General features: G+C 51.2%; 1 protein-coding gene across 1 annotated transcript in view; it reads right to left on the minus strand.

Annotated features, from left to right (window-relative positions):
* Positions 1 to 20,924, minus strand: part of LOC123769546 (uncharacterized) — a 180,521-nt gene that overhangs the window by 12,121 nt on the left and 147,476 nt on the right. The window contains exons 10-13 of the mRNA XM_069317058.1: positions 14,549 to 17,347; positions 13,766 to 13,880; positions 9,585 to 9,682; positions 55 to 302 (exon numbers count right to left, since the gene is read on the minus strand). Coding sequence (XP_069173159.1) covers positions 55 to 302; positions 9,585 to 9,682; positions 13,766 to 13,880; positions 14,549 to 17,347 — 3,260 coding nt within the window. The remainder of the gene's footprint in view (positions 1 to 54; positions 303 to 9,584; positions 9,683 to 13,765; positions 13,881 to 14,548; positions 17,348 to 20,924) is intronic.

Consider the following 20,924-nt stretch of genomic DNA (forward strand, 5'->3'; position numbering starts at 1 on the left):
ACACAAGAAACGAGACCAAGAAATACTGTCTATAAAACAAATGTTCTTGTTTACCTCTTTCCTGTAGTAACATCTTTATCTTTCTTCTTCTCTTTCTTATCCTTCTTATCTTTATCTTTCTTCTCCCTCTCTCTCTCTTTCTTCTCCTTCTCCTTCTCCCGTCTGGCCCTTCCAAAAAATCCTCCCCTCTTGGTGTCTGAGACGGGGGTGACGGGAGCCCCTGACGGGGGGGTCGGTGGTGGGGGCGCTGCCTTGCGCTTCTGTCCACCCACCTGGGACGGTGCTGGCCCTTGCCTGTCGTACTGAAAATAAAATTAAAATATAAATACACACACACCAGCATGGGTTCAGGGATGGCAAGTCATGCCTCACAGGAGTAATTGAATTCTACGACCAGGCAACAAAAATCAGGCAAGAAAGAGAGGGGTGGGCAGAATGCATATTTTTGGATTGCCAGAAAGCCTTTGACACAGTGCCATACAAGAAACTAGTGTACAAGCTGGAGATGCAGGCGGGAGTGAAAGGGAAGGACCTCCACTCAATAAGGGAGTACCTAAGCAACGGAAGACAGCGAGTCACTGTGAGGGATGAGGCCTCAGATTGGCCAGAAGTCACCGGTGGTGTCCCTCAGGAATCAGTCCTTGGACCTATACTGTTTCTGATATATATAAATGATCTCCCAGAGAGAATAGACTCGTTCCTCTCAATGTTTGCGGACGATGCAAAAATTATGAGGAAGATCAAGACAGAGGAAGATAGTATGAGGCTACAAGATGACCTAGACAAACTGAAGGAATGATCCAACAAATGGCTACTAAAGTTCAACCGAAGTAAATGTAAGATGATGATAACTACGCGGAGGAAATAGGAGGCCAGACACTGCATACCGAATGGGAGATGAAGTCTTTCACGAAATGGACAGAGAGAGAAAGATCTAGGAGTCGATATCACGCCAAACCTGTCTCCTGAAGCCCACATTTGAATAATATCGGCGGCGTATGCGCGGCTGGCTAACATCAGAACAGCCTTCAGGAACCTGTGTAAGGAATCCTTCAGAACGTTCTATACCACATATGTAAGACCAATCCTGGATTATGCGGCCCCAGCATGGAGCCCGTACCTTGTCAAGCACAAGACGAAGCTGGAAAAAGTTCAGAGGTATGCCTCTAGGCTAGTCCCAGAAGTAAGAGGCATGAGTTACGAGGAAAGACTGTGTGAACTGCACCTCACGTTGCTGGAAGACAGAAGAGCTTGGGAAGACATGATCACTACCTACAAAATTCTCAGGGGAATTGGCAAGGTAGACAAGGATGGTTTATTTAACACGGGTGGTACACGCACAAGGGAACACAGGTGGAAGCTAAGTACCCAAATGAGCCACAGAGACATTAGAAAGAACTTTTTCAGTGTCAGAGTAGTTAGTAAATGGAATGCACTAGGAAATGATGTGGTGGAGGCTGACTCCAAACACAGTTTTCACTATAGATATGATGAAGCTTGAGAAGTTCAGGAATCTGTACACGAGTAGATTGACAGTTGAGAGGCGGGACCAAAGAGCCAAAGCTCAACCCCTTGCAAGCACAACTAGGTGAGTACAACTAGGTGAGTACACAAACAGGGGCCTCGGAACCTAGCAGACAGCGCTCTGGGGCCGCAGTCAGAATGGTCCGGGTTCGGTTCTCGGTCAAAGCAGAAACAAATGGGCAGAGTTTCTTTTACCTTATGCACCTGTTCCCCTAGCAGTAAACAGGCAGTTAGACAGCTGCTACGGGCTGCATCCTGTTGATGTGCACACGTGTTAGTGAGAAATATATGTAGCAAATATAATAAAGGAAAAAAGGTCGGTCAGTATATTAGACAACCAACGGCCAGAAAGGCGGGGTCCAATAGCTAAGAGCTCGGTCCTGCAGTAAATACACAGTGTATATATATATATATATATATATATATATATATATATATATATATATATATATATATATATATATATATATGTCGTACCTAATAGCCAGAACGCACTTCTCAGCCTACTATTCAAGGCCCGATTTGCCTAATAAGCCAAGTTTTCATGAATTAATGTTTTTTCGTCTACCTAACCTACCTAACCTAACCTAGCTTTTTTTGGCTACCTAACCTAACCTTACCTATAAATATAGGTTAGGTTAGGTTAGGTAGGGTTGGTTAGGTTCGGTCATATATCTACGTTAATTTTAACTCCAATAAAAAAAATTGACCTCATACATAGAGAAAAGGGTTGCTTTATCATTTCATAAGAAAAAAATTATAGTAAATATATTAATTCAGGAAAACTTGGCTTATTAGGCAAATCGGGCCTTGAATAGTAGGCTGAGAAGTGAGTTCTGGCTACTAGGTACGACATATATATATATATATATATATATATATATATATATATATATATATATATATATATATATATATATATATATATATATATATATATATATATATACTCTTACGTATATAACATTCGTATATATAACACTCTTACGTATTCAGAGTTAAGTGGCAAGTTTTTCCCTGAATGCTCTGTGTTCCCTTCTCTGAGGCTGTGGGTCCCTATAATTGCACCAGAGGTGGTACCCCCCTTTATATATATTATATATATATATATATATATATATATATATATATATATATATATATATAATATGAAAAATTCTTCATCGTGTAGGGTTCGAACCTCAGATAGCCAAGGGCTTCATACACAATAGCAAATCCAGTACCATGCCCACTAGACCACAGCTGACTGTTAAAACAATTGGAAGTTCGTTAGACTTTTAACCCAATTGCCAACAGCACTCTATGGCCAACAGGCACGTATACTTTCATAAAATCAATTCACTATATGAGGAAAACTTAATTCAGAGCAAACCTTAAAACCCTATTTTCACAACTGGTACGACTTAATTAGCCGAGCTACTTGGTAATTAGTTGGGACGTTATGCTAATTACTGAACCAATTAAAAGTCCAAGTTAAAACAAATACAGTTATGAAGAATCAATAAGCAGTGGAATGAATTTAAAGTTGCAGGGAGTGACAAAATGTGTCACTGGAGAAATACTTATGCACAGATAAAGTTGAAGGCGAACACCTATACAGTGGTACAGTGATGGAAGAGAAGGGGAGGATAAGAATAACCATCTACATCACGTACTGGTAGATTAACACTAATCCATCCACGAGGTCAACACAGCCACCAGACCACCACACCAACACAGCCACCAGACCACTACACCAACACAGCCACCAGACCACTACACCAACACAGCCACCAGACCACTACACCAACACAGCCACCAGACCACTACACCAACACAGCCACCAGACCACTACACCAACACAGCCACCAGACCACTACACCAACACAGCCACCAGACCATCACACCAACACAGCCACCACACCACTACACCAACACAGCCACCAGACCATCACACCAACACAGCCACCAGACCATCACACCAACACAGTCACCAGACCACCACACCAACACAGCCACCAGACCATCACACCAACACAGCCACCAGACCACCACATCAACACAGTCACCAGACCAACACACCAACACAGTCACCAGACCACCACACCAACACAGCCACCAGACCACTACACCAACACAGCCACCACACCACTACACCAACACAGTCACCAGACCATCACACCAACACAGTCACCAGACCATCACACCAACACAGCCACCAGACCACCAGACCAACACAGCCACCAGACCACCACACCAACACAGCCACCAGACCACCACACCAACACAGCCACCAGACCACCAGACCAACACAGCCACCAGACCACCAGACCAACACAGCCACCAGACCACCACACCAACACAGCCACCAGACCACCACACCAACAAAGCCACCAGACCACCACACCAACACAGCCACCAGACCACCACACCAACACAGCCACCAGACCACCACACCAACACAGCCACCAGACCACCACACCAACACAGCCACCAGACCAACACAGCCACCAGACCAACACAGCCACCAGACCACCACACCAACACAGCCACCAGACCACCACACCAACACAGCCACCAGACCGCTACACCAACACAGCCACCAGACCACCACACCAACACAGCCACCAGACCACCACACCAACACAGCCACCAGACCACCACACCAACACAGCCACCAGACCACCACACCAACACAGCCACCAGACCGCTACACCAACACAGTCACCAGACCACCACACCAACACAGCCACCAGACCATCACACCAACACAGCCACCAGACCATCACACCAACACAGTCACCAGACCACCACACCAACACAGTCACCAGACCACCACACCAACACAGCCACCAGACCACCACACCAACACAGTCACCAGACCATCACAGCCACCAGACCAACACAGCCACCAGACCACCACACCAACACAGCCACCAGACCAACACAGCCACCAGACCACCACACCAACACAGTCACCAGACCATCACACCAACACACCCACCAGACCACCACACCAACACAGCCACCAGACCACCACACCAACACAGTCACCAGACCACCACACCCACCAGACCACCACACCAACACAGTCACCAGACCATCACACCAACACAGTCACCAGACCACCACACCAACACAGCCACCAGACCACCACACCAACACAGTCACCAGACCACCACACCCACCAGACCACCACACCAACACAGCCACCAGACCACCACACCAACACAGTCACCAGACCACCACACCAACACAGCCACCAGACCATCACACCAACACAGTCACCAGACCACCACACCAACACAGCCACCAGACCATCACACCAACACAGCCACCAGACCATCACACCAACACAGCCACCAGACCACCACACCAACACAGTCACCAGACCATCACACCAACACAGTCACCAGACCACCACACCCACCAGACCACCACACCAACACAGCCACCAGACCACCACACCAACACAGTCACCAGACCATCACACCAACACAGTCACCAGACCACCACACCAACACAGTCACCAGACCACCACACCAACACAGCCACCAGACCACCACACCAACACAGCCACCAGACCATCACACCAACACAGTCACCAGACCACCACACCAACACAGCCACCAGACCACCACACCAACACAGTCACCAGACCACCACACCAACACAGCCACCAGACCACCACACCAACACAGTCACCAGACCACCACACCAACACAGCCACCAGACCACCACACCAACACAGTCACCAGACCATCACACCAACACAGTCACCAGACCACCACACCAACACAGTCACCAGACCACCACACCAACACAGCCACCAGACCACCACACCAACACAGTCACCAGACCACCACACCAACACAGCCACCAGACCACCACACCAACACAGTCACCAGACCATCACACCAACAGTCACCAGACCACCACACCAACACAGTCACCAGACCACCACACCAACACAGCCACCAGACCACCACACCAACACAGCCACCAGACCGCTACACCAACACAGTCACCAGACCACCACACCAACACAGCCACCAGACCACCACACCAACACAGCCACCAGACCATCACACCAACACAGTCACCAGACCACCACACCAACACAGCCACCAGACCACCACACCAACACAGTCACCAGACCACCACACCAACACAGCCACCAGACCATCACACCAACACAGCCACCAGACCACCACACCAACACAGTCACCAGACCATCACACCAACACAGTCACCAGACCACCACACCAACACAGTCACCAGACCACCACACCAACACAGCCACCAGACCACCACACCAACACAGCCACCAGACCATCACACCAACACAGCCACCAGACCATCACACCAACACAGCCACCAGACCACCACACCAACACAGTCACCAGACCATCACACCAACACAGCCACCAGACCACCACACCCACCAGACCACCACACCAACACAGCCACCAGACCACCACACCAACACAGTCACCAGACCATCACACCAACACAGTCACCAGACCACCACACCAACACAGTCACCAGACCACCACACCAACACAGCCACCAGACCACCACACCAACACAGCCACCAGACCATCACACCAACACAGTCACCAGACCACCACACCAACACAGCCACCAGACCACCACACCAACACAGTCACCAGACCACCACACCAACACAGCCACCAGACCACCACACCAACACAGTCACCAGACCACCACACCAACACAGCCACCAGACCACCACACCAACACAGTCACCAGACCATCACACCAACACAGTCACCAGACCACCACACCAACACAGTCACCAGACCACCACACCAACACAGCCACCAGACCACCACACCAACACAGCCACCAGACCACCACACCAACACAGTCACCAGACCACCACACCAACACAGCCACCAGACCATCACACCAACACAGCCACCAGACCACCACACCAACACAGCCACCAGACCACCACACCAACACAGCCACCAGACCACCACACCAACACAGCCACCACACCAACACAGCCACCAGACCATCACACCAACACAGCCACCAGACTATCACACCAACACAGCCACCAGACCATCACACCAACACAGCCACCAGACCACCACACCAACACAGTCACCAGACCAACACACCAACACAGCCACCAGACCATCACACCAACACAGCCACCAGACTATCACACCAACACAGCCACCAGACCATCACACCAACACAGCCACCAGACCATCACACCAACACAGCCACCAGACCAACACAGCCACCAGACCACCACACCAACACAGCCACCACACCAACACAGCCACCAGACCACTACACCAACACAGCCACCAGACCACTACACCAACACAGCCACCATACCATCACACCAACACAGCCACCATACCACCACACCAACACAGTCACCAGACCAACACACCAACACAGCCACCAGACCACCACACCAACACAGCCACCAGACCACCACACCAACACAGCCACCACACCAACACAGCCACCAGACCATCACACCAACACAGCCACCACACCAACACAGCCACCAGACCACCACACCAACACAGTCACCACACCAACACAGCCACCAGACCACCACACCAACACAGCCACCACACCAACACAGCCAGCAGACCACCACACCAACACAGCCACCAGACCAACACAGCCACCAGACCGCTACACCAACACAGCCACCAGACCACCACACCAACACAGCCACCAGACCAACACACCAACACAGCCACCAGACCACCACAGCCACCAGACCACCACACCAACACAGCCACCAGACCACTACACCAACACAGCCACCAGACCACCACACCAACACAGCCACCAGACCATCACACCAACACAGCCACCACACCAACACAGCCACCAGACCACCACACCAACACAGCCACCACACCAACACAGCCACCAGACCACTACACCAACACAGCCACCAGACCACTACACCAACACAGCCACCACACCAACACAGTCACCAGACCAACACACCAACACAACCACCAGACCACCACACCAACACAGTCACCAGACCAACACACCAACACTGCCACCACACCAACACAGCCACCAGACCACTACACCAACACAGCCACCAGACCACTACACCAACACAGCCACCAGACCACTACACCAACACAGCCACCAGACCACTACACCAACACAGCCACCAGACCACTACACCAACACAGCCACCACACCAACACAGTCACCAGACCAACACACCAACACAGCCACCAGACCACCACACCAACACAGTCACCAGACCAACACACCAACACTGCCACCACACCAACACAGCCACCAGACCACCACACCAACACAGCCACCAGACCACTACACGAACACAGCCACCACACCAACACAGCCACCACACCAACACAGCCACCACACCAACACAGTCACCAGACCACCACACCAACACAGTCACCAGACCACCACACCAACACAGCCACCAGACCACTACACCAACACAGCCACCAGACCACTACACCAACACAGCCACCACACCAACACAGTCACCATACCAACACAGCCACCAGACCACCACACCAACACAGCCACCAGACCACCACACCAACACAGTCACCAGACCAATACACCAACACTGCCACCACACCAACACAGCCACCAGACCACCACACCAACACTGTCACCAGACCACTACACCAACACAGCCACCAGACCACTACACGAACACAGCCACCACACCAACACAGCCACCACACCAACACAGCCACCACACCAACACAGTCACCAGACCACCACACCAACACAGTCACCAGACCACCACACCAACACAGCCACCAGACCAACACAGCCACCAGACCGCTACACCAACACAGCCACCAGACCATCACACCAACACAGTCACCAGACCACCACACCAACACAGTCACCAGACCACCACACCAACACAGCCACCAGACCACCACACCAACACAGCCACCAGACCACCACACCAACACAGCCACCAGACCACCACATCAACACAGTCACCAGACCACCACACCAACACAGCCACCAGACCACCACACCAACACAGCCACCAGACCACCACACCAACACAGCCACCACACCAACAGACCAACACAGCCACCAGACCACCACACCAACACAGTCACCAGACCATCACACTAACACAGCCACCACACCAGCCAGACGAACACAGCCACCAGACCACCACACCCACCAGACCACCACACCAACACAGCCACCAGACCACCACACCAACACAGTCACCAGACCATCACACCAACACAGCCACCACACCAACAGACCAACACAGCCACCAGACCACCACACCAACACAGCCACCAGACCACCACACCAACACAGTCACCAGACCATCACACCAACACAGCCACCACACCAACAGACCAACACAGCCACCAGACCACCACACCAACACAGCCACCAGATCACCACACCAACACAGCCACCAGATCACCACACCAACACAGCCACCAGACCACCACACCAACACAGCCACCAGACCACCACACCAACACAGCCACCAGACCACCACACCAACACAGCCACCAGACCACCAGACCAACACAGCCACCAGACCGCCACACCAACACAGCCACCAGACCACCACACCAACACAGCCACCAGACCACCACACCAACACAGTCACCAGACCACCACACCAACACAGCCACCAGACCACCACACCAACACAGCCACCAGACCACCACACCAACACAGCCACCACACCAACAGACCAACACAGCCACCAGACCACCACACCAACACAGTCACCAGACCACCACACCAACACAGTCACCAGACCACCACACCGACACAGCCACCAGACCACCACACCAACACAGCCACCAGACCACCACACCAACACAGCCACCACACCAACAGACCAACACAGCCACCAGACCACCACACCAACACAGTCACCAGACCACCACACCAACACAGCCACCAGACCACCACACCAACACAGTCACCAGACCACCACACCAACACAACCACCAGACCAGCCAGACCAAGGAGGGGAGGTACAGGAGGGAATACATCAACATACAGCCACTGGGCCTCACCTGCTCTACCTCACACATGTCGTCCAGCGGGTCGGTGTCGTCCAGGAACGACATGCTGCGATTGTTGGGGACCTCCGGGGTCTCGTACCCGCTGTAACCTGCGGGGTAATCAAGCGGATAGTCAAGCGGGTACTCCGTCTCAGCCGCGCGGGAGAGGTAAGGAGTGAGGGTGAATGGGGGAAGGGGGTGTTAAGTGATGGGGAGATGACAGTGTTTGAAACGCGAGGAGGGGGGCTAGGATGGAAGTGTTGATGGGAAAGGAAGGAAGGGGGGTTAAGAGAGCCATATGGACACCAAGCAACAACAGCTCCACCTATGCTGAACGATAAGAGGCAACAATTGTTGGTGTAAGATGCGAATCCAAAAACAAATCACGACAGAAAAGAATAGGATCACCTGTACTGAAACCAAAGACAGGTGGTCAAAGAGAAAGATGATTAAATAACTTTCACCAGGTAACTTCATTCTGCCACCACGAAGAAACACACAGGTGGAGCACCAATAACCCAGCCACCTCGTGCAACCTGTCCTCTTAAAAAGAACGTCGCTTTTGGCCGTTTGCCCGTATGGCCGAATTTGGACGTAATTTGAAAATGAAAAAAAATTAAAACAAATTTGGGATTTTGTTTTTCAACAACAGTAAGTTAAGGGTCCTCTGATAGGTTAGGTGGGCAGGAAATTCTCATAAGTTTCAAAACGTTATGAAAAACGTTAATTTAAAGTGTCCTCTCATAACCTCTGCGCGTACGCCGGACGACTCAAATAGAAAACGGAACAGAACGTCACTTTTGTGAGTCGATTTCATTTCAAATTACGTCCAAATTTGGCCATAGTGCGCATACCAGCCAAAAGTGACGTTATTTTTAAGAGGACGGGTTGCTCTGCAAGCGATGACAGACTCAAGCTGAAATTCCTGACTTGAAGAGCAGAATCCAGTGAGGTACATTTCTGGGCTGATCTACTGATAGAGTTGCTGCCACAGAAAAATCACTCGGGCTTAGACCCAGAGCCAGAAGAAATAGAAATCAAGGCTGAGTTGGCCACCATTGAGTCAGAGGTTTCATCCTCACCAAGCACGGCTTCAGTCTGCACAGCACCCTGTGCAACATCTGACTTGGGGGAAAAGAGATGTATGAATCCCTATTTCAGCCAGTTCAGCTGAAAGGCATCTACTGTGAAAGCCTCACAATTAGGGAATGGATTCACATAGGAGGGGAAACGACCGCTCAACCCCGAAGCGAAGAGATCCACCTCGGGGCGACTAAACATCTCGCAAAACCAATGGAAGGATACTTTGTCGACAATCCACTGCGTGCTAATTGGACGGAAGCAAGATAACTCATCAACGAGAATGTCCCGACACACACAGCACAAGGTATGGAGAATCAAACTCCATTAATCCAGAAACTAAATTACATGAATTACTTGAAGTGGTAAGCTTAATGCCCACAATGAAATCTACTCAGTTCTGGAACCTTGTATGGAACGTTAAGTCAACGTCGGTTCATTGTTACGTTACTTTCATTTGCCCGAGGCAGGGAGGGTGAGGGGAGGAGGAGGTGTTAAGGAATAGGTAGAAAGCGGAGGTTCTGTTCATCCTGAAAATCACTGAATTAAAATACTCAGTACCACAAAGGGCAGATTTATTGTCCATCAAATGACCATAAGCCAGCCAAGCCAATCTCTCCAGTACGTTACCGGCTTAAGAAAATTCCCCATTTCCGGTTCTGACGATACGAAGGCAGTTCTTGAGTAACATAATAGAAGTGAGGTCGTCTCGTATGGGCCAATAGGCCTTGTGCAATGTCCTTAATTCCTAGGTACTTGCAACATCACAATTTCTGAAGAAGCGTCAGTACTCATTATGAAGGCACTTAAGAGGGTTCATGTTGTATTGAACCATTGGATCACCTAGCAAGGCTAATTAGGACTACTGAAGGCAAATTGGACGGTGGGCAGTTTTCTAAGAGACTTGATTCAACCCTATTTGGAGCTCCGAGACGTTGACTAGGCGTGTACGCGAGCAGGGACTTACCACGTAGAGGAGATGGCTGAAGACACGTCAGTGAGTCTGGCCGATGGAGGTGAGGATTGACTGGGGGGCGTTAAGGGGTTTAGTAGATCATATGGGTATATTAGAGGTTGTGAAGGAAGCCTCAAGAGGGGGCGTGTCTTGCCTCTTGTGGGTTCATCCCCTGTCTCACCTCCTGACTCACCTGCCTTGCCTCCTGACTCTCCTGCCTCGCCACCTGCGTCCTCTCCTGCCTCGCCACCTGCCTCGCCACTTCCAAAAAAAAAAAAACTTGAGGGGTTAAGTCAAAATTGTATTACAAATTTTTATGGCCTAAAACAAAGCCGCTTCCACCACGTCCCACTGATACTGGAGCCCTAATGCCTCGCACCACAGGTAATGCCTCGCACCTAGGTAATGCCTCGCACCACAGGTAATGCCTCGCACCACAGGTAATGCCTCGCACCTAGGTAATGCCTCGCACCACAGGTAATGCCTCGCACCACAGGTAATGCCTCGCACCACAGGTAATGCCTCGCACCTAGGTAATGCCTCGCACCACAGGTAATGCCTCGCACCACAGGTAATGCCTCGCACCACAGGTAATGCCTCGCACCACAGGTAATGCCTCGCACCACAGGTAATGCCTCGCACCACAGGTAATGCCTCGCACCATAGGTAATGCCTCGCACCATAGGTAATGCCTCGCACCACAGGTAATGCCTCGCACCACAGGTAATGCCTCGCACCACAGGTAATGCCTCGCACCACAGGTAATGCCTCGCACCACAGGTAATGCCTCGCACCACAGGTAATGCCTCGCACCACAGGTAATGCCTCGCACCACAGGTAATGCCTCGCACCACAGGTAATGCCTCGCACCACAGGTAATGCCTCGCACCACAGGTAATGCCTCGCACCACAGGTAATGCCTCGCACCACAGGTAATGCCTCGCACCACAGGTAATGCCTCGCACCACAGGTAATGCCTCGCACCACAGGTAATGCCTCGCACCACAGGTAATGCCTCGCACCACAGGTAATGCCTCGCACCATAGGTAATGCCTCGCACCATAGGTAATGCCTCGCACCACAGGTAATGCCTCGCACCACAGGTAATGCCTCGCACCATAGGTAATGCCTCGCACCACAGGTAATGCCTCGCACCACAGGTAATGCCTCGCACCACAGGTAATGCCTCGCACCACAGGTAATGCCTCGCACCACAGGTAATGCCTCGCACCACAGGTAATGCCTCGCACCACAGGTAATGCCTCGCACCACAGGTAATGCCTCGCACCACAGGTAATGCCTCGCACCATAGGTAATGCCTCGCACCACAGGTAATGCCTCGCACCACAGGTAATGCCTCGCACCACAGGTAATGCCTCGCACCACAGGTAATGCCTCGCACCACAGGTAATGCCTCGCACCATAGGTAATGCCTCGCACCACAGGTAATGCCTCGCACCACAGGTAAAAGACATCAAATGATACCTCGGAAATAATTTACCGAATTGTAAACATGTCCTCCTGATGGCAATATTTGTGAGGTGAGCGCTGGAGGCAGAGAAAAGTGATCACATGTCGTATAATTGGTTTATCTTTATTACATGTTGTATAATTGGTTTATTTGTATTACATATTGTATAATGGCTTATCTTTATTGGTAATACAAATGTGCTCGTGTTCTGTCCAACGTCAGTGTACTTATCCTTCTCTTTAATTATTTCTCCCTCTCGTCCCCTCTCTCTCTCTCTCTCTCTCTCTCTCTCTCTCTCTCTCTCTCTCCCATAGACGATCACTAAAGACTCAGCATCCTAGCTGAGTATTATAGATTATTTAATTAAAACAATTACAAAACCGCACGACTATCAAAAGGAACACCGGTCTAACCAGTACAATTACAGGTAATTTATTTCTGGTCACAATAATTATCGGACTGAAACTGCAATTTGGTCTACATTCAAATGCCTGTGTTGCGTGCGTACTGGAATTATTGATAATTATTTCCACGATAGTTATGCATTTAAGATCATTTCAGCTCATCATGCGTACTATTAAAGCAGCCGAGACGAGGCGGCTCAATGATGTATGGGATTTATTAAGCAAGTCTGAAGTGTAGTACATAGTTGGAGTGGCAGTGTGCCAGAGGGGACGGAGTTCTCACCTGCGACAGCGCCTCCGGCATCGACCTCATCGCGCCAGGACGAAGGAGTGTCGTGACTTGGTCCAGCTTGCTCCGGCGCCATGTCAGAGTAGCTGTGGTCTAACATCTCCAAAACCTGCAAGAGGGGTCCGGTGCTTAGGTTAACTTGCACACACACGTACGCACTAGTTGACATCACACAAGGCAAGCGGGGGCTGGTGGCTTAGAGCAGGAGAGAGCTTGTGGCATGAGTCTCTCTACAGAAGAATATAATCTAGGGAAGCATAAGGCCTTGGGCAGCACAGGGCGCTGGACAGCATAGTGCTTGGACAGCACAAGATTCTGGGCTGCACAGGGCGTTACGTATCACAAGGCCTTGATGAGGAGGCAACCATGGTCAAAAGTGGGACCACGATTGTAATGTATTATGGGCAGGAGTGTATGATGGACAGGAGTGTACTATGGGCAGGAGCGTACTATGGGCAGGAGTGTATGATGGGCAGGAGTGTATGATGGGCAGGAGTGTATGATGGGCAGGAGTGTATGATGGGCAGGAGTGTATGATGGGCAGGAGTGTAGGATGGGCAGGAGTGTACTATGGGCAACAGAGTGCCAAGGAAAAAAAGAGCATTGATAAATCGTTAACATAGACATTTAACACTAACAGTACTAGCCAACAGTCCTTCAAAAGTCTGAAGACTCAAACTGAAGCTAACTAAAAAAAACTCAAGTCGGTTCAAAGACCTCATATCAACTGACTAAACGTCTGAGAATAATCTCAGAGTGATGCTGTATTTTATCTACCTCGTCTGTACGCTGGTCGAGGTTATCCTTGGGGCTGCCTGGAGGAGGACTGCTTGCACCAGGGGAAGTTGTTTGTGGCTGACTGATGTTTTTGTGCTCCGTTGATTGCCAGTAGCTGTCATCCACATCATTGGTCGAGTGGGGCTCTGGGGAGTCGTAGCGAACTACTGTCTCGTCACTGGCGGGTATTGGCGAGTGTTGGCGATCGCAGACGTAATCATAAACGTCAAAGTCTTCGTCGTTATATGATTCATGTGTGTATTCCTGCGAGGGCGAGACGGAGCCGGGATGGTTGGAGTTAGTACTGGGGTAAACATGACTAGATGAGGAGTACTTGGAGGGCAACTGTGGGCTGGAGTGTCCGCCATATGGTGTGATGATCTCTGGGGGTGTCGGGGATCTGTCGTCGTTGTAATTGTCGTACTCGTCGTCGTAGTACTCGTGTCTGCTCCCCGCGCACGCTCGTGCGTCGATCGTCTCGATAACCTTCGGGCTGAAGAATTTCTCTATGTATTCTCCGCTCTTCTTTGGAGCCCGGAAGATGCGTTTCCGAACTTCCTGGTATTCGATGAATTTCTGATGTTCCTCTTCAGCGACTTTCTCGAAGACTGCCAGCTTTTTTGCTACGAAGGGTCCCGACCCCGTTCCTCCGACTTTGGACTTGCGGCCACTCACTTCGAAGTTGGCGTTGAGGTCATCTTCATGGGAGTAAATTGCTTCATCCGTCAGGCCGAACTTGGCGATGTCGCAGCTGCTGCCGTAACGCTTTAGGCAGCGGCTGCCATCCATATCTGCGAGGGAAGCAAAGGCTCGCGGTTTATGGACTACATCATCATCGCTACTGCTTTGCTCCTCATCGTCACAATCAAATGAATATTTAGGAAGGAATCTGTCATTGTCATCATCAAATCCAGGTACGGTAAGGAACATGCTTCTATAGCCAGGCACTCTAAGGTCATACTTGACTTTGCTCTCGCGATCAAAGCCATCGTTGGGTTTGGGAGCTTGTGGGGTTGGGGGTTCTATAGAGATTTCGGGCAAGCTCGTTGTACTCGTTGGCAAAAAGAGGTTTGATCTGTTTTTGTTGATATTTGACAAATTACTACACACACTACCAGTACTTATAGACATACTACTAGGTTCTGAAGCACTATTATTCCTTGATTCATTGGCTGAGGCACTAGTCGAACTGCTAGCGCTTGTAGTTCTTTGTGGGTCTCTGTGATCATAGTTAATACTCGCAACACAACTAGTTCTAAAATGGCTAGCAAACCTATTAATACTCTCATTGTTATTTAGCAAACTTGTTTCAGGGATACTTCTACAGATTTCAGCTCTACTCTCCGCGGCACTAGTTAAAAGGTAATTGGCTTCTACGCTAAAACTACCAGATGCATGTCTAGGAGGATCTCTCGGCAACTTTGCAACACACCGGTGGTAAAAGTCTCCGTTACCATTGCTCGTTGGGCTGTGCTCATCCATGAAGTTCATCGACGCCGAACCTGAAAGAGGACCCGTTGGTTGATGCTGGACTTCACTCGACCGAGGCTGTTGCTGTGGGTGTTCCTGCTCCAACAATGGCTGCTGCTGCGCCACCGTCTGGTCCTGCTGTTGAAACACCTCAGAAGATCCAGCATCAACCCCTCCTGCTAACTCGGGATAATCCTTCTCGACAGCATCTCCGATGTAATCTTCATATTCTTCTGGAGAGAGTACGGTCTTCGGCGGCGGCTCCTGAGTGTGGCTCACGCTGCGGTCCTGCGGCTCCTCTTCGATCCCTTCCAGCCGCATTGCTGTTCTCTTTTCCTCTCTTCGTTTTTGCTCGTGTTTTCTTCTTTCATCGGACACGAGGAGCTCGGCTTGTGCTGGACTCAGGCGAGATGTAGACGGAGGTGAAGCATCAAGGCTGAGCACTTCGACTTCACCTTCCATGTAGTTTTTCGTTCGGCTTTGCAATATATCTTGTCTTTTCCGTTCAAATTCGCCGTGAGTGAGGTCTGCCTCACCGATGAAGAGTGGCGTGACGCGGCCCTCATTCTCCAGATCCTCAACCATGATGGAATCTACAAACTTCTCAACTTTCTGGACTCTATTCATCTTCTTCTTTTTGGGAAGATGTCTATTTGGGAAGAGCTTATCTTTCACCTTCCCGCTGAGTCCTTTCGCCTTTTTAGAATCGAAGTGAGATTGCGCGCCTGTTCTCAAGTCTTCAAGGATAACGTCATTGAAGACTTCTTCATCATAAAGAATGCTTCTGTTGTCAATCACGGCCTGCTTAACATTCCGGTCGATAATTATAGCAGGGATGGGCTTCTGGCTGTGGTTGAGTAAGGCACTGTTCACCCTTGACGACCTGTCATAGTGCGTGGTCGTCCGAGACTCCCCGTCGTTCAAGTTAAGCACAAGCTCCTCCTCCTTCTTCTGTCCACCCCAGCTCCTCACCTTTGACGACCGCACTGCCCTATGCGACGACCCTCGATGACCTTCATCCTCGATGACAAACTGCAGTTGCCCTTCAGGAGCACCGCTGGGTCTATGGGTCACCCTCGACGCAGGCGCAGCAGAAGGCGTCGCCGGCGGCATTGACACAGACGAGGATGCATGGCTCGCTTCATTGTCTAAGTTAAGGATAAGTTCTTCCTCGACTTCCCCGCTGGACCTCAATCTGATCTTGGATGACTTGAAGAGCGAGGAGGAGGAGCCTTTGAGAGGGTCATTACCAAGGTCCAACAACACTTCCTCTTCGTTGCTGTCACCGTCGCCGCGACTCAGGTCACCCTCCGACCGACTGAAACTACTCTGAAAGATACAAATTGTTATTAAGAAACTTCCAACAAGACAAGACTGGGATGAAGCACGTCTTTGGAAATAAAATTGACAAATACGTATCATGTTCACAAATTCCTAATACGTACACTTGTACTAACACAAACACACACACACACACACACATGTTAGAGTTTAACCCAACCAAATGTAATGTAATGAAGATAGGTGTAGGGAGCAGGAGGCCAGATACAAGGTATCATCTGGGAGAGGAAATTCTTCAGGAGTCAGAGAAGGAAAAAGACTTGGGGGTTGATATCACGCCAGACCTGTCTCCTGCAGCACATATCAAGCGGATAACATCAGCGGCATATGCCAGGCTGGCCAACATATGAACGGCATTCAGAAACTTGTGTAAAGAATCATTCAGAACTTTGTATACCACATATGTCAGGCCAATCCTGGAGTATGCAGCCCCAGCATGGAGTCCATATCTAGTCAAGGATAAGACTAAACTGGAAAAGGTTCAAAGGTTTGCCACCAGACTAGTACCCGAGCTGAGAGGTATGAGCTACGAGGAGAGACTACGGGAATTAAACCTCACTTCGCTGGAAGACAGAAGAGTTAGGGGGGACATGATCACCACATTCAAGATTCTGAAGGGGATTGATAGGGTAGATAAAGACAGTCTATTTAACACAAGGGGCACACGTACTAGGGGACACAGGTGGAAACTGAGTGCCCAAATGAGCCACAGAGATATTAGAAAGAACTTTTTTAGTGTCAGAGTGGTTGACAAATGGAATGCATTAGGAAGTGATGTGGTGGAGGCTGACTCCATACACAGTTTCAAGTGTAGATATGACAGAGCCCGATAGGCTCAGGAATCTGTACACCTGTTGATTGACGGTTGAGAGGCGGGACCAAAGAGCCAGAGCTCAACCCCCGCAAACACAACTAGGTGAGTACAACTAGGTGAGTACACACACACACACACACACACACACACACACACACACACACACACACACACACACACACACACACACACACACACACACACACACACACACACTTAAAAATAAAAAGTTGCCCAGCTGCTGGAAAAAGGCAAATATGATACCAATTTTCTAGAAAGAAGAGAGAAGAGGCACTTAACTGCAGATCAGTATCACTGGCGAACGTCCCCAGTAAAGTATTTGAAAGAATAATTAGGTTATGACTAGTTACACACGTAATGAGAATTAGGTATGTAAACGAACACCTGAAAAACACTTCCCCTACACGAAATCCAGCCCAACACCTGCACCACACAAGACCCAGCCCAACACCACCACCACCACACAAGACCCAGCCCAACACCACCACCACCACCACACAAGACCCAGCCCAACACCACCACCACACAAGACCCAGCCCAACACCACCACCACCACACAAGATCCAGCCCAACACCACCACCACACAAGACCCAGCCCAACACCACCACCACACAAGACCCAGCCCAACACCACCACCACCACACAAGATCCAGCCCAACACCACCACCACACAAGACCCAGCCCAACACCACCACCACACAAGACCCAGCCCAACACCACCACCACCACACAAGACCCAGCCCAACACTTCCACCACACAAGACCCAGCCCAACACCACCACCACCACACAAGACCCAGCCCACCACCACCACCACCACACAAGACCCAGCCCAGCACCACCACCACCACCACACAAGATCCAGCCCAACACCACCACCACACAAGACCCAGCCCAACACCACCACCACCACACAAGATCCAGCCCAACACCACCACCACACAAGACCCAGCCCAACACCACCACCACACAAGACCCAGCCCAACACCACCACCACTACACAAGACCCAGCCCAACACCACCACCACACAAGACCCAGCCCAACACCACCACACAAGACCCAGCCCAACACCACCACCACACAAGACCCAGCCCAACACCACCACCACCACACAAGACCCAGCCCAACACCACCACCACCACACAAGACCCAGCCCAACACCACCACCACCACACAAGACCCAGCCCAACACCACCACCACCACACAAGACCCAGCCCAACACCACCACACAAGACCCAGCCCAACACCACCACCACCACACAAGACCCAGCCCAACACCACAACCACCACACAAGACCCAGCCCAACACCACCACCACCACCACACAAGACCCAGCCCAACACCACCACCACCACCACACAAGACCCAGCCCAACACCACCACCACCACACAAGACCCAGCCCAACACCACCACCACCACACAAGACCCAGCCCAACACCACCACACAAGACCCAGCCCAACACCACCACCACCACACAAGACCCAGCCCAACACCACCACCACCACACAAGACCCAGCCCAACACCACCACCACACAAGACCCAGCCCAACACCACCACCACCACACAAGACCCAGCCCAACACCACCACCACCACACAAGACCCAGCCCAACACCACCACCACACAAGACCCAGCCCAACACCACCACCACCACACAAGACCCAGCCCAACACCACCACCACCACACAAGACCCAGCCCAACACCACCACACAAGACCCAGCCCAACACCACCACCACCACACAAGACCCAGCCCATCACCACCACCACCACACAAGACCCAGCCCAACACCACCACCACACAAGACTCAGCCCAACACCACCACCACACAAGACCCAGCCCAACACCACCACCACACAAGACCCAGCCCAACACCACCACCACCACACAAGACCCAGCCCAACACCACCACCACCACACAAGACCCAGCCCAACACCACCACCACCACACAAGACCCAGCCCAACACCACCACCACCACACAAGACCCAGCCCAACACCTCCACCACACAAGACTCAGCCCAACACCACCTCCACCACACAAGACCCAGCCCAACACCACCACCACCACACAAGACCCAGCCCAACACCACCACCACACAAGACCCAGCCCAACACCACCACCACACAAGACCCAGCCCAACACCACCACCACACAAGACCCAGCCCAACACCACCACCACACAAGACCCAGCCCAACACCACCACCACCACACAAGACCCAGCCCAACACCACCACCACCACACAAGACCCAGCCCAACACCACCTCCACCACACATAACCCAGCCCAACACCACCACCACCACCACACAAGACCCAGCCCAACACCACCTCCACCACATAAGACCCAGCCCAACACCACCTCCACCACATAAGACCCAGCCCAACACCACCTCCACCACACAAGACCCAGCCCAACACCACCTCCACCACACAAGACCCAGCCCAACACCACCACCACCACACAAGACCCAGCCCAACACCACCACCACCACACAAGACCCAGCCCAACACCACCACCACCACACAAGACCCAGCCCAACAACACCACCACCACACAAGACCCAGCCCAACACCACCACCACCACACAAGACCCAGCCCAACACCACCACCACCACACAAGACCTGCCTAGCGTCCCTAAGCCCACCATAAACACCATGATGAAAGCTTATCCTTGTAGGAACATGTGAGGGGAAAGGGGAGTCGGCCCTCTGACCCGAGGGA

The sequence above is a fragment of the Procambarus clarkii genome, chromosome 86, assembly GCF_040958095.1.
Source record: "Procambarus clarkii isolate CNS0578487 chromosome 86, FALCON_Pclarkii_2.0, whole genome shotgun sequence".
Classification (NCBI taxonomy): Eukaryota; Metazoa; Arthropoda; class Malacostraca; order Decapoda; family Cambaridae; genus Procambarus; species Procambarus clarkii.